The sequence below is a fragment of the Oncorhynchus mykiss genome, chromosome 9 (assembly GCF_057628025.1).
Source record: "Oncorhynchus mykiss isolate SJ-2025 chromosome 9, ASM5762802v1, whole genome shotgun sequence".
NCBI classification, from domain to species: Eukaryota; Metazoa; Chordata; class Actinopteri; order Salmoniformes; family Salmonidae; genus Oncorhynchus; species Oncorhynchus mykiss.
This window is the reverse complement of record NC_143030.1, coordinates 53,472,213-53,486,760: the sequence shown is the minus strand read 5'-3', so window position 1 is coordinate 53,486,760 and position 14,548 is coordinate 53,472,213. Positions and strand designations below refer to the sequence as shown.

General features: G+C 42.1%; 1 protein-coding gene across 1 annotated transcript; it reads right to left on the bottom strand.

Moving 5' to 3' along the window:
* Positions 1 to 206: 206 nt before the first annotated feature.
* On the bottom strand, positions 207 to 7,302 carry LOC110532257 (cytochrome c oxidase subunit 4 isoform 2, mitochondrial). Its single transcript, XM_021615992.3, has 5 exons — positions 7,233 to 7,302; positions 2,564 to 2,666; positions 805 to 969; positions 591 to 722; positions 207 to 472 (listed from the first exon to the last, which is right to left on the bottom strand). Exons 2-5 carry the CDS (start codon positions 2,664 to 2,666, stop codon positions 339 to 341), a joined length of 534 nt encoding a protein of 177 aa, XP_021471667.1. The 5' UTR covers positions 7,233 to 7,302; the 3' UTR covers positions 207 to 338.
* Between the last annotated feature and the right edge of the window lie 7,246 nt (positions 7,303 to 14,548).

The following is a 14,548-nucleotide window of genomic DNA, read 5'->3' as shown; positions in this document are numbered from 1 at the left end:
CATTGAATACGGTGGACCATTTTGGAGTAGAAATTCCTTTGTTAGTGTTGAATGTGTCAGGACCACCAAGGCAATGGCACATCTCACAATAGTCACTTAAGGCCAAACTAGACACTACCACAGGAACACTAAAGCAGAAATTAGGTTGAGGACAAGCAGCCCATAATATTATACTGTTTTCTCAGATGGAGAGAGAAGGAAACAACCCGTTTTTAGTTATTTATTAAATAGTAAGAGAATGGATTCAGATGGCTGGATTGCTGTTATGATGTCTGAACAGAGGCTCAAGGTGTCAAGTCGAACCATTCCTCCTTCCAGCAGCGGTCTATTCCCTTCCTTTACTTCCATTGTTTGTTCTTGTAGTCCCACTGGGCAGAGAAGCCCTCAATTGGGTTGATCCGCATATCCAGCATCCTCTGGATCTGCTTAGCCTGCCACTCCTCACCAAAGGTATGAGGTTGGGGTGGGTACACTGTGGGACACACAAGAGAAAAAGAACAGCAAGTTTAAGGACTGAACAATCGCCCATCCATGTGAAAATGGCTTTAGGAAGTCTATCAATTTTAGCAATCAACCATGAGAAATCTTACCATAGTGGCCCTGCCAAAAGACCACCAGACCAGTGATGCCAAAGAAGATGAACATTCCACCAATCACCGTCTTCCACTCATGGGACGGCCTCTTCATCTCAGGATAGGTGTGGTTGAACTTCAGCCGGTACACTGGGATACAGAAGGATAACTATTAAGAATAGCAGAATTAAAGGCTGTGACAAGAGAAGGAATGAGAGAGGGAGTGGCTTACAGGCGATTTTCTCCTCCTTGGACAGCGCAGTCCAGGGACCCTTCTCCTTCTGTTTCAGGCTCTTATCCGTAGAATCGAGGACATCCTTCCATGGTCTGTCTGGCAGAGGGGTGTCTAGACGATCCCAGTACATTGGCTGTGACATGTCCACTGAGTCGGACACCTCTACAGTACATGAGATATAGGACACGAGATAAGTCAAGTGAAGGGGAGGTTGAGGTAAAGGGAGTGGTGGTAAGGTGGGGTTTAGAGTAGAGGTCGACTGATTATGATTTTTCAACGCCGATACCGATTATTGGGGGACCAACAAAAAAAACGATACCGATTAATCGGCTGATTTTTTACAAATTTATTTGTAAAAATGACAATTACAACAATACTGAATGAACACTTATTTTAACTTAATATAATAAATCAATAAAATCAATTTAGCCTCAAATAAATAATGAAACGTTCAATTTGGTTTAAATAATGCAAAAACAAAGTGTTGGAGAAGAAAGTAAAAGTGCAATATGTGCCATGTAAGAAAGCTAACGTTAAGTTCCTTGCTCAGAACATGAGAACAGAGCAAGGGAAACAACCACTCCAAGTCTCAGAGCGAGTGATGTTTGAAACACTATTATCGCGCACCCCGCTAACTAGCTAGCCATTTCAATATATACTTCTGTGTATTGATTTTAAGAAAGGCATTGATGTTTCTGGTTAGGTACACATTGGAGCAACGATAAGCACCACAACGATTATATGCAACGCAGGACACGCTAGATAAACTAGTAATATCATCAACCATGTGTAGTTACCCAGTAATTATGATTGATTGATTGATTGTTTTTTATAAGATAAGTTTAATGCTAGCTAGCAACTTACCTTGGCTTACTGCATTCGCGTAACAGGCGGTCTCCTCGTGGAGTGCAATGTAATCAGGTGGTTAGAGCGTTGGACTAGTTAACTGTAAGGTTGCAAGATTGAATCCCCTGAGCTGACAAGGTAAAAATCTGTCGTTCTGCCCCTGAACAAGGCAGGTAACCCACCGTTCCTAGGCCGTCATTGAAAATAAGAATGTTGTTCTTAACTGACTTGCCTAGTTAAATAAAGATTTAAATAAAGGTGTAAAACAAAAAAAATTGGGGTCCAAAAATACAGATTTCCGATTGTTATGAAAACTTGAAATCAGCCCTAATTAATCGGCCATTCCGATTAATCAGTCGACCTCTAGTTTAGAGGTTTATAGACCTCAGAGCATTGTCTTACGTCAGATGGTGTCACTCCTACGTGGCGCTTGTCCCTCAACAAAATCAGATCAGTGCAAACGGCCATCATGCTATCTGACGTGAGATAATGGACCTCAGAGAAGAAGACTACACTGGGTGGTAAAGCAGGGACGGATTACGAAACAGCCACGCAAGGCACGTGCCACGGGGCCCCCATATTCCTTTTCTGGCCCCACTGGAGGTCTGGGGGCCTCCAGATAGCATATGATAGCAAAATGTGTAGAATTGCAGGAATTAAGCTTTAAAGCTGCAAAATTCATGACAAAATGTGGACAAATGTTGAGATGAGATATTAAACGCCAATGAAAAAAAACATCTGGTCCATGACAAAAAGTGTAGAATTGCAGGAAATGTCCTTTAAAATAGTAACATTTTCTCTTAGCCTCATGACAAAATGTGTAGAATAGCATTATAAAACGGTGTATTTTTTGCTCTGCACCATGGGAAAATGTGTAAATGCAATAAAATAGCTGATCAAAGAATAGTACCGTGGTGGCCATGGCTTGACATCCTTGCACCACTGCCCGTCAGTGCCACCACCGCTTGCTTGGAAAGCAAGCACCCCACACGTCCTGTTGTCAGGTGAAGCATCTGAAAGACAGGTGAGGAACAGAGACAGAACAAGATTTATCCCCCGTCAAAATATATCTCCTCTTAACTGACCAGTAACTCTGGAGACTCCCTCTCATGGTGACTAGGTATTTTAACAATAACCCAAAACTTCCCCTCTGGACCATGACATAAAAAAAATGGTTACTGATGAAATAGGAACTTCAAAGGCTATTTGCAAAAGCAGAGCAAGATTTGGTGTGAGTCCTCAGATCCTCAAAAAGTTATACAGCTGCACCAATGAGAGCATGGTTGCATCACCTCCTGATATGGCAACTACTCTGCATCCGACTGCAAAGAGCTACAGAGGGTAGTGCGTACATCACTGGGGCCAAGCTTCCTGCCATCCAGGACCTCTATACCAGGCGGTGTCAGCGGAAGCCCCTAAAAATGTTCAAAGACTCCAGCCACCCTAGTCATAGACTTTTCTCTCTGCTATGGCACGACAAGCATTACCAGAGCTTCAAGTCTAGATCCAAAAGCTTCTACCCCAAAGCCATAAGACTGCTGAACAGTTAATCAAATGGCTACCCGGACTATTTGCATTGACCCCCCCCACCCCTTTTTTACGCTGCTGCTTCTCGCGGTTTATTATCAATGCATAGTCACTTTACCCCTACCTACATGTACATATTACCTCAATTATTTCAACTGACCTGTACCTGACCACACATTGACTTGGTACTGGTACCCCCAGTATATAGTCCTGTTATTGTTATTTTATTGTTACTTTTTATTTTATTATTATTTAGTCATATATATTTTCTAAACTCTTTATTTTTCTTAACTGCGATGTTGGTTAAGGGCTTATAGGTAAGCATTTCACCGTAAGGTGTTGTATTCGGCGCATGTGACATAAAATGTTCTTTCAAATCCATAGGCATAAGACATTACAGGCAAAAAGCACAGGCTGACCTTCTTCTATGGTATTATGGCATCTGCACACAAGCGTTAAAGGTGCATGCCGCCACCTACTGTAAGAGTGGCAAACTATAGAAAAAATAACACTGACACAAAAAGGGAAGGGAAGAGGAAAAGGGAAGAAAATTGCCCTACCGACTAACCCTACACCCATTAAAACCTCACCACTATTCCACTACTTAGTCCTATCTGATACTACAGCATGCCAACAGCCTGGGAGGATGGGACACTATCGTTCAACACATCCTGTAAATCTTCTGCAGTAAAATCTTGTACACCCAAGTCATTCTCGGCAACTGCCACCACAACATCTACTTTCTGTGATTTATGTTCCATTTTTTCTCGGTACAGCTGAAAACTAAGGCTATTAAAGCTAATAAACCAACCTTACTGAAGCACATTATTCCTATCATTCTCTATTGGCCTTGGCTTACTCACAGGGATCCTCTTAGGATCCTTCACCCTGGACCCATCTTCCTCTACTACTCTCTTCACTACCTCAGCATACGACACCTTCTGCACTACTCTGATCCTGGCAACCTCAACCTGTCATTCTTTCACCAGACACTTCTGATCTCCAGGACCACAGTGAACACACACAACTTTTTCCACTGATACTACACATTCCTTTGTCTCATGCCCTCCTGCACACTTCTCACATCTAGGAATCTCCCTCATACACACTGCTGCAACATGACTATAAGCTCGGCATTTAAAACACTGTAATTGGTTCGGGACAAAAGCTGTCATCAAAACTCAGCAGAACAGACAGTATCTTCTCTGTTTCACCACACTCTCCACCGGGTCTGCGTCGCCCAAAATGGGGGTCACAGACACCGGGAATCTTCAATTTCAGTTCACCCTCCTCAGCACTTAATGCCACCCCTGTTATCACTACTTTCAACAGCGACCTGCTCCAGAGAGCAAAGCAATTCACAGTTCTTGTCCCTAGTCGCGTGATGCGGAGCGCCTGCTCTCTCTGGACGGCAGAAACAGTCCCCAATCTCTTCTCCACCCAACCAGACACCACATATGGATCAGCCAGAAGGCAGGGGTCCTCTTTCTCCAAACATGTCACTCCTTCATGACCTCCATTGTGAGGTTCGGACATAGAAGCCTTCTCCACACCTTCCTCCCTACACAATTCATCCTCACTCTCACCCAATTCGCCTCCAGAGCTACTGGAATACTGCTCACCCCACTGGCACTAGACGCCACTCACCCTCGCCCCATTGTCTCCCTCGGAACTCAACTCCTGATTTATCAGGGGGTGCTGCAGCCTACTTCCCTTGGCTATGGCTCCACACACACCAATCTCTGGCTCCACACCCACCCCACCCGGCCATCTAGATGTGTGAAGGTTAGTGTATTTTCTGTAGGGAAGCTAATGATCCATCATAAATGACATTCCTGGGAGTGTGTAAATGTTATTTTTTTATTACCATAGCATTTTTGTATATTCTCTATAGTTATGAACTTGAAAATGTATTAATTTACCAATTCGGCACATTTGGGCAAACTCCTGGCAGGCTTGACACAAATATTGTGTAGTGATGTAATTCTTTACTGGATCAGTCTGCACACTTTGCACACACACTGCTGCAATCTTGTGGACAACATCTAAATTACAACTTGAATCCTATCTCAATGTACGGCCTTTCTCTTCTATTTGAGACTATGGAACGAAACCATTTTTTTTTAAACTGATGTTTTTTGGTTTGTATTGTCTTTTACCAGATCTAATGTGTTATATTCTCCTACATTAATTTCACATTTCCCCAAACTTCAAAGTGTTTCCTTTCAAATGATATCAAGAATATGCATATGCTTGTTTCAGGTCTTGAGCTACTGGCTGTTAGATTTGGGTATGTCATTGAAGGCGGAAATTGAAAAAAGGGCCCGATCCCTAAGAGCACATCAAAGTACAAAGAAGGCATTAACGATATGTAATAAAAGAAAGACAGCGCTTCTAATAGCCTATTTCACACCATAGCCTGCTGAATTTGCAAGATAACTTTTCTTTCATTTTGATTTCAACACAAATTAAAATGTGGCTCTGACTCGCCCGTGGATTGATGTTTCAGCATTGTTTCAATGAAGAGTTTGGCATTTGACTAGCCATGTGTGACATGTACATGCAGTTACAAGACTGTTCGAGTTAAGCCTTTCGCAGGCTTCCCAGTCAAAACAGTTTTTCTTGAGGCAAGTCGAAATTCGGTAGCTGAAGTCTAGGCCCCTTCGTCAGTGATTGGTCAACAGTACTACTTCTATTAGGAGTGGGAACTATGGATGGGATTCTTCAATTAAGGGTTTCTTGTCATTTAACAAGACAACTAGTTTTCATGCACTTTTTCTCACTTGAGTAATACTGCAACAAACAATAAGTTCGATGTAAAATTGCGTGACTAAGACCTAGGCAAAAAAAACATCACAATTAAATTCAGATTTAGATAATTCTGGCTATGTTGTTGCTACGGCGTCTCAAGAGTGTTTTTCAAGCGAAGTTCTTTGAGTATGCTTGACTTTCACCTAGTTGAGTTCTTCCAGGAGCAAACCAAACTTAGTATGTGGGCATCTTTTAAGGCAAGCGGACGAGCATTATCCACTGTCGTAATACGGATTAAGCCTGAGCTGGAATGTGAAGCTAACTGAATCTGGCTAGCTTTAGAACACCCTGTGTAGATCTGGCTTTCATCGTAGTATATCCCTAAGCTAATTTGTTTGTATTGCAGAGTCTAATATGGTCTCTCTATCTCTCTCTCTCAGATTCAGATAAGCTCTATTAGCATGAATGGCAAGGTGACTGTTGCTCACTCTCTCTCTCTCTCTCTCTCTCTCTCCCTCTCTCTTTCACACACACACACACACACACACACACACACACACACACACACACACACACACACACACACACACACACACACACACACACACACACACACACACACACACACACACACATACTGAAGCCAATAAAAATGGTGGAAACTGGCAGTTGGTCAACATCAGCAACCATGTCGCCACGTCCTTAATGACCTCCACACACAGTTTGGTGGACTGTCAAACAGACACATCCATTACATTACCCACTTTATGAGACCTTTATGCAAAAGAGTTTGACATTACTTTTGAGTGTTGTTCTCTATAAAATGCACAAAGAAACTATCTTGTGCAGACATATTATCAAGGAGTACAGTGTGAATTGATGTCCAAATATGGAGTTGTGTCTGTCTTCTGTTGTGGAGATATTTACAAATTTAACTTGTGGAGTCTTGAGTTGACACATATGCTCCAATGCCCTAATGCATCATCTCAAAAGGCATTGAGAGAGATGCCAATTATTTGTTACCAAATACAGCACTGCATGCTATTAACACAATCCCTTTCACTTTCCCTCCCAGAACAGCCTGAGTTGGTATGTTACCAATGATCATGCCTGTCGCGCATTTGAAAACTTTTTTGTATTCTAGAAGTCTGTCTGCAGAATCTGTGTTAGAGTTCACTTAACTCTGCATGCCCGCTCCTGATTCAAGTAAAGGGTCTAAATGACCGCCCCACCCGCCCCTACCTGACCCAAATAGCCAGTCCTGTTAGACCCCAGAAGTTCGGAAGCCTTCAGCTACTCACAGTTGTCCTGAGAGTGGACCTTTAGGAAAAAAAGACGGAGAAATAAGAGCAGCCTCTCTTCACTTTGCTCTGGCTCACTGTCACTGTGTCTCACCCTTGGATCTTATCGCCAACAAACAATCACACTGACCAGGAAAGGCGGGTGAGAGAAGGGGAGGGATAGAGGCAGGGAGGAGGCGGGTGAGAGTTTAGACCGAGAGAGACTAAACTAGTGCAAGTAAACAATCTGAGAAAGCATGTGATGCTACTGGCAGACTGGACCAGGACTAGGGTTGCAGTGTAAAACATATTTCACAGACCCTATATTTGAGGCTCCTGAAAACTCTCTTTAATAATCTTCTCCTTTCCACCTTCACAGAAAACTCCACAGTGACAGAAAGAGGGAGCCATTGGAATGCAGACAGGTCAACTTTGGGTCAGTTTATACAAGAAGGAGGGATCTTAAAGAAGAGTTGCTTTCACAGTGCAGAGTAAAACATCCCTAGGGAGAGTGAGATACAGAGAGGCCATGCGAAAGGCTGAAATAGTGTGACCAAGAGAGAGTAAGAAAATGCGAACCGTCAAAGTTTGTGATAAGGGAAAGACGAGGGACGACATTGGATCAAGTTCAGGCCTGATTTAGGTTTAGCCATGCAGGACCTGGGCCAGTATTACCCCTGGCAGTTGTTTGGCTGCTAGTATGTGATTCACAGGAGGGCATCCAATGGTTGAGGGCGCTGAGGGGAAAGGAGGGGAGTGGCAAGAGGGGTGAGTTAAGGACAGGCTGGCTGCACAGTACTGTATGCTGTTGCTGTTCAGCCAGCAACCATGAACAGCAGCTGTTAAAGTATTTTTTGGTCAAGGTCAATGTTACAGCAACCATACCATCTTTGGCAGTACAATTTACTTTGCTCTTTTAGCAGAACAATGTAAACTAATGACAAAAATACTAGTCAAAATATAGTCAGATTCTTGAAATAATAATACAATCTATAATAGAAACTGGGTGGTTTGAGCCCTGAATGCTGATGTGCTGACAGCCATGGTATATCAGACCGTATACCATGGGTATGACAAACGTTTATTTTTTACTGTTCTTATTATGTTGGTAACCAGTTTATAATAGCAATAAGGCACCTCGGATGTTTGTGGTATATGGCCAATATACCACGGCAAAGAGCTGTATTAGGCACTCCGCGTTGCGTCGCGCTTAAGAACAGCCCTTAGCCGTGGTATTTCTGCCATATACCACAACCCCTCGGGCCTTAGTGCTTAATTAACTCAGAGCCCATCAACGCAGAGCCGGCCAATGAGATTCAGACAGTCTGTAAAACTGTAACTGTCCTCCGATTCACTGATAAACAGTGTTTTTGCTGGTACATTACATAACCCTCAGAGTTCACCTTACCTCTGGAGCACAAGCAACCAGTGTCAGCTTAATTTGGGAGGACGGGCTCATAGTAATGGCTGGAGCAGAATAAATGGAACGATATCGAACACGTCAAATACGCTGCTTGATACTATTCCATTCACTCCGTTCCAGTCATTATTATGAACCGTCCTCCCCTCAACAGCCTCCTGTGCTCTGGAGTAACCCTCTCACTGGTTGTCTCATATGTTGATGGTTTGTATTATGTAACTACACTCAATCTGCTTGCTGATCTTTCACTAGCGCTGGACACGTTTTGCTTTTACTGCAATGGTAGACGGAAATGAAGATGCAGTCGATGTGATGTGTACATGCTTTCATGTGCTTCAACTTATAGTTCATGATTATTCACTAACAGGAGTGTGCTGCAGACCAATGGTTGTTAGAAATACAAAATGGATAAATAGTGAAAAAGTTCAGCCTTAAGTCTTCATGCTAGTTATTATACTTCTCAATGGTACCGCAATTTAATTGTGGTTACTACATTTAGCCACGAGATGGCAGCATGAATGTATCCTTAGAATCAACAGTATTGCCAGGGATTATTGGTGTGGCATTGTCGGCTATGCCGACTATAGATACATTTAATCTGTTGGCATTGTATTAACTTGTCTATCAGGAGGCTGTCAGAGACCAAAAAACATGACCTCGCAGAGCTCTAGTCCTGGATACAAAGATAAGGCTACTGGGATGTGTTTTTTCATGGATTTGGTGGATAAACTGAGGCTGTCCCATGAGTTATTAGGAATTAGTCAGAATGTTGTTTTTCTCAATCGGAAGTGGATGATCAGTTTTATATTTTGACCATTGGTGAAACACAAGCGCCTTATTGGATATAACAAGGTGTGTGACAGGCCTGATCCTGTCTACTATACAGTGCCTTCAAAAAGTATTCACACCCCTTTACATTTTCCACATTTTGTAGTGTGACAGCCTGAATTTAAAATTGATTAAATGTAGATTTTTTTTGTCACTGGCGCATGCAATATCCCATAATGTCAAAGTGGAATTATGTGTTTTCTACATTTTTACAAATTAATTACAAATTAGAAGCTGAAATGTCTTGAGTCAATACGTATTTGACGCCTTTGTTATTGCAAGTAAAAATGTGCTTAACAAGTCTCATAATAAGTTGCAAAGACTCACTCTGTGTGCACTAATAGTGTTTATTTTTCAACCACTCCACAAATTTCTTGTTAACAAACTATAGTTTTGGCAGATCTACTTTGTGCATGACACAGATGATTTCACTTATAATTCACTATATCACCATTCCAGTGGGTCAGAAGTTTACATACACTAAGTTGACTGTGCTTTTAAACAGCTTGGGAAATTCCAGAAAATGATGTCATGGCTTTAGAGGCTTCTGATAGGCTAATTGACATCATTTGAGTTAATTGGAGGTATACCTGCGGATGTATTTCAAGGCCTACTTTCAAACTCAGTGGCTCTTTGCTTGACATCATGAGAAAATCAAAAGAAATCAGCCAAGACCTCAGAAAAAAATTGTAGACCTCCACAAGTCTGGTTCATCCTTGGGAGCAATTTCCATACGCCTGAAGGTACCACGTTCATCTGTACAAACAATAGTACACCAGTATAAACACCATGGGACCACGCAGATGTCATTCCGCTCAGGAAGGAGACGCGTTCTGTCTCCTAGAGATGAACGTACTTTGGTGCGAAAAGTGCAATCCCCGAACAACAGCAAAGGACCTTGTGAAGATGCTGAAGGAAACAGGTAGAAAAGTATCAATGTCCACAGTAAAACGAGTCTTATATCGACAGAACTTGAAAGGCCGCTCAGCAAGGAAGAAGCCCCTGCTCCAAAACCGCTCTAAAATAGCCAGACTACGGTTTGCAACTGCACATGGGGACAAAGATCATACTTTTTTCAATCTCCTCTGGTTTGATAAAACAAAAATAGAACTGTTTGGCCATAATGACCATCGTTATGTTTGGAGGGAAAAGGGGGAGGCTTGCAAGCCGAAGAACACCATCCCAACCTTGAATCACGGGGGTGGCAGCATCATTCCGTGGGGGTGCTTTGCTGCACTAGGAAAATTATGATGAAGGACAATGATGTGGATATATTGAAGCAACATCTCAAGACATCAGTCAGGAAGTTAAAGCTTGGTCACAAATGGGTCTTCCAAATGGACAATGACCCCAAGTATACTTCCAAAGTTGTGGCAAAATGGCTTAAGGACAACAAAGTCAAGGTATTGGAGTGGCCATCACAAAGCCCTGACCTCAATCCCATAGAACATTTGTGGGCAGAAATGAAAAAGCGTGTGCGAGCAAGGAGGCCTACAAACCTGACTCAGTTACCCCAGCTCTGTCAGGAGGAATGGGCCAGAATTCACCCAATTTATTGTGGGTAGTTTGTGTAAGGCTACCCGAAAGGTCCTAACTGACCTAAAACAGGGATTTGTTCTAGGATTAAATGTCAGTAAATCTGAAAAACTGAGTTTAAATGTATTTGGCTAAGGTGTATGCAAACTTCTGACTTCAACTGTATCTCTGTACCCCACGCACACCCCTCAGTCAGGCAGGGAATTTCAAACACAGATTCAACCACAAAGACCAGAGAGGTTTTCCAATGCCCCGTGAGAAGGGCACCTATTGGTAGATTGGGGGGGGGGGGGGGTATCTTTGTGCATGGTGAAGTTTTTATTTACACTTTGGATGGTGTATCAATACACCCAGTCTATACAAATATACAGGCGTCCTTTCTAACAGTTGCCAGAGAGGAAGGAAACCGCTCAGAGATTTCACCATGAGGCCAATGGTGACGTTAAAACAGTTACAGAGTTTAATGGCTGTGATAGGAGAAACTGAGAATGGATCAACAACATTGCAGTTATTCCACAATACTAACCTAAGTAAAAAGAAGGAAGCTTGTACAGAATAAAAATATTACAAAAACATGCATCCTGTTTGCAACAAGGCACTACATTTAAACTGCATATCCAGTGCATTACATTACTGAGTACCACTCTCTATATTTTCAAATGTGGTGGCTGCATCATGTTATGGGCATGCTTGCAATCGTTAAGGACTGGGGAGTTTTTCAGGATAAAAAATAAACGTAATGGAGCTAAGCAAAGGCAAAATCCTAGAGGAAAACCTGGTTCAGTCTGCTTTCCACAAGAAACTGGGAGATTAATTCACCTTTTAGCAGGACAATAACATAAAACACAAGACCAAATCTACATTGGAGTTGCTTACCAAGAAGGCAGTGAATGTTCCGAGTTACAGTTTCGACTTAAATCTACTTGGAAATCTATGACAAGACCTAAAAATGGTTGTCTAGCAATGATCAAAAACCAATTTGAAAGACCTTGAAGAATTTTGAAAAGAATAATGGACGAAAATGTTGCACAATCCGGGTGTGGAAAGCTCTTAGAGATTTACCTAGAAAGACTCACAGCTGTAATCACTGCCAAGATTATTCTTACAAAGTATTGACTCAGGGGTGTGAACACTTATGTAAATTAGTTATTTCTGTATTTAATTTTCAATACATTTCACTCTGTCAGTATGGGGTATTGTGTCACGCCCTGGTCTTAGTATTTTGTGTTTTCTTTATTATTTTGGTCAGGCCTGGGTGTGACATGGGTTATTTATTGTGGCGTGTTTTGTCTAGGGGTTTGTTGTAGGTTATGGGATTGTGGTTAGTGGGATTGTGGTTAGTGGGGTTGTCTAGAAAAGTCTATGGTTGCATGGACTGGTTCTCAATCAGAGGCAGGTGTTTATCGTTGTCTCTGATTGGGAACCATATTTAGGCAGCCATATTCTTTGAGTGTTTTGTGGGTGATTGTTCCTGTCTCTGTTTGCACCAGATGAGGCTGTTTATTGTTTTGTATTGTTTATTGTTTTGTATTGTTTATTGTTTTGTATTGTTTATTGTTTTGTATTGTTTATTGTTTTGTATTGTTTATTGTTTTGTATTGTTTATTGTTTTGTATTGTTTATTGTTTTGTATTGTTTATTGTTTTGTATTGTTTATTGTTTTGTATTGTTTATTGTTTTGTATTGTTTATTGTTTTGTATTGTTTATTGTTTTGTATTGTTTATTGTTTTGTATTGTTTATTGTTTTGTATTGTTCGTGTTTATCTTTTATTAAAGATGTATCGAAATAACTGCCTTTTGGTCTGATCCCTGCTACACCTCCTCTTCAGAGGAAGAAGAGGAAGAAAACCGTAACATATTGTGTGTAGATGGGTGAGAGAAACTAATCAACTTAATCCATTTTGAGTTCAGGCTGTAACACAACAAAATGTGGAATAAGTCAAGGGGTGTGAATAATTTCTGAAGGTACTGTAGATGGTTTACTGGTGTCTCTGTCTCAGTCTCACATGGAGGGTTAAACTTTGAGCTAAAAATCCACTTGAGTTTTCTTTTTAGAATAGATATTTTCGGTATACACTCGCACACAACTCATCATAGTCACATGCTCACACGTGTTCAGAAATAATCTCTTGTTCTATGGTACAGGATGTGGATGTGGTGATGGTAGAGGTGAGGGTTTTGGGCTTTTCTTTATGACATGTCTGTTACGTTGGCTGTTGATATTAACAACAGCTGCGAGGACAAAACAGAGGGCTGACATCAACGTCACAGGCCATGGACCCCCACCAACACACCCCCATGCATGCACGCATGCGGCACGTGTCCCCCTGATTCATTCATGGAAACTAAGCATAAACCGTGACGGTGCACACATCCACCCCACCCCCCATTCGATTCCCCTATTGTCCATCCCCCACTCCCCTTTTGTGACCTCCTGCCTCTCACTGCCTCCCCCATTAGAATTGTAGATTTGAGCTTTTCTCTCTCCAGAGGAAACACGGATGCCATTCTGCATTTTTTTCTCTTTGTTCACGTTTCTCTTGTCTCTTTTTATAACAACAAAAAGGCAGAAATGAAGATTGAAGGAGGAATTAGCCCCTGACTGTCCGTTTGAAGTCAATCTGGCACACAAGCAAACGACAGACGCCACGCTTGCTATCCACCCTAAAGGCAGATCCCTTAACCGCACTCACTACAACATCCATCTAATGTGAAGAGATGATAAATATTCAACCCACTGGTTCCTGATACTTATGTCTCTGCGGAGTGAATGCTGCTCTAAGGGCAACGCTCTAAGTTCTCCATTATCTATGAAACGTCCTTATTCATTAAAAATACTGCTTTTATTTTATTTACCCTGCTTACAGAATTTGGTTTCTGTGGCAACTTCCAGTTTTATAGAATGAATACCGATACTAAAAATGTGGAGTATCTGTGTACATCAGGAAATTGTCAACACCAACCTGGCCATGTGTTAATGACTTCCTCTTTTTCCAGTACTTTATAAAAATAAGTCACAATTTATCATCACACATTCTGTGATGTACACTGAATCTAGCATGCACCAAATTACCACAGGTTATTTGTTATCTGCATACAGGAGAAGGTGATGGAAAACACTGTAAGCAGCATCCCAGAGACGGAGAATACATCATGGGTCTAGTGCTATAGATTTTCTTCCACACATCTGTGTGGTCCGCCTCAGTCATCCATGAGATTTCATCAGACTATACAGTACATTATCTCTGGGAGCAGACCTGGCTCAGGCTCTAGCTGAGGCTGTCATGGTGGCCCCTACATGCCCAGGCTAGCTGAGTCGTCTCGTCTCTCCTGTAGAGCTTGTTCCCATGTTGGCTCCCTGGCCCTGGCAGCACAGGACTGTCCCCTCCTTTGAAGCCCGGTGGCCTGATGGGTAAGTGGGTCAGATTCCCATCATAAGCATTCTGAGGCTGGTTCATTTTTTGTTCTCCCTCTGCTGCCATATTCTGCCCTGCTGCTTTGTGCTCTTTTTCGGGTTGTGCCTTCCCTTCCCTGGAACCCCTTTCTAAGGGG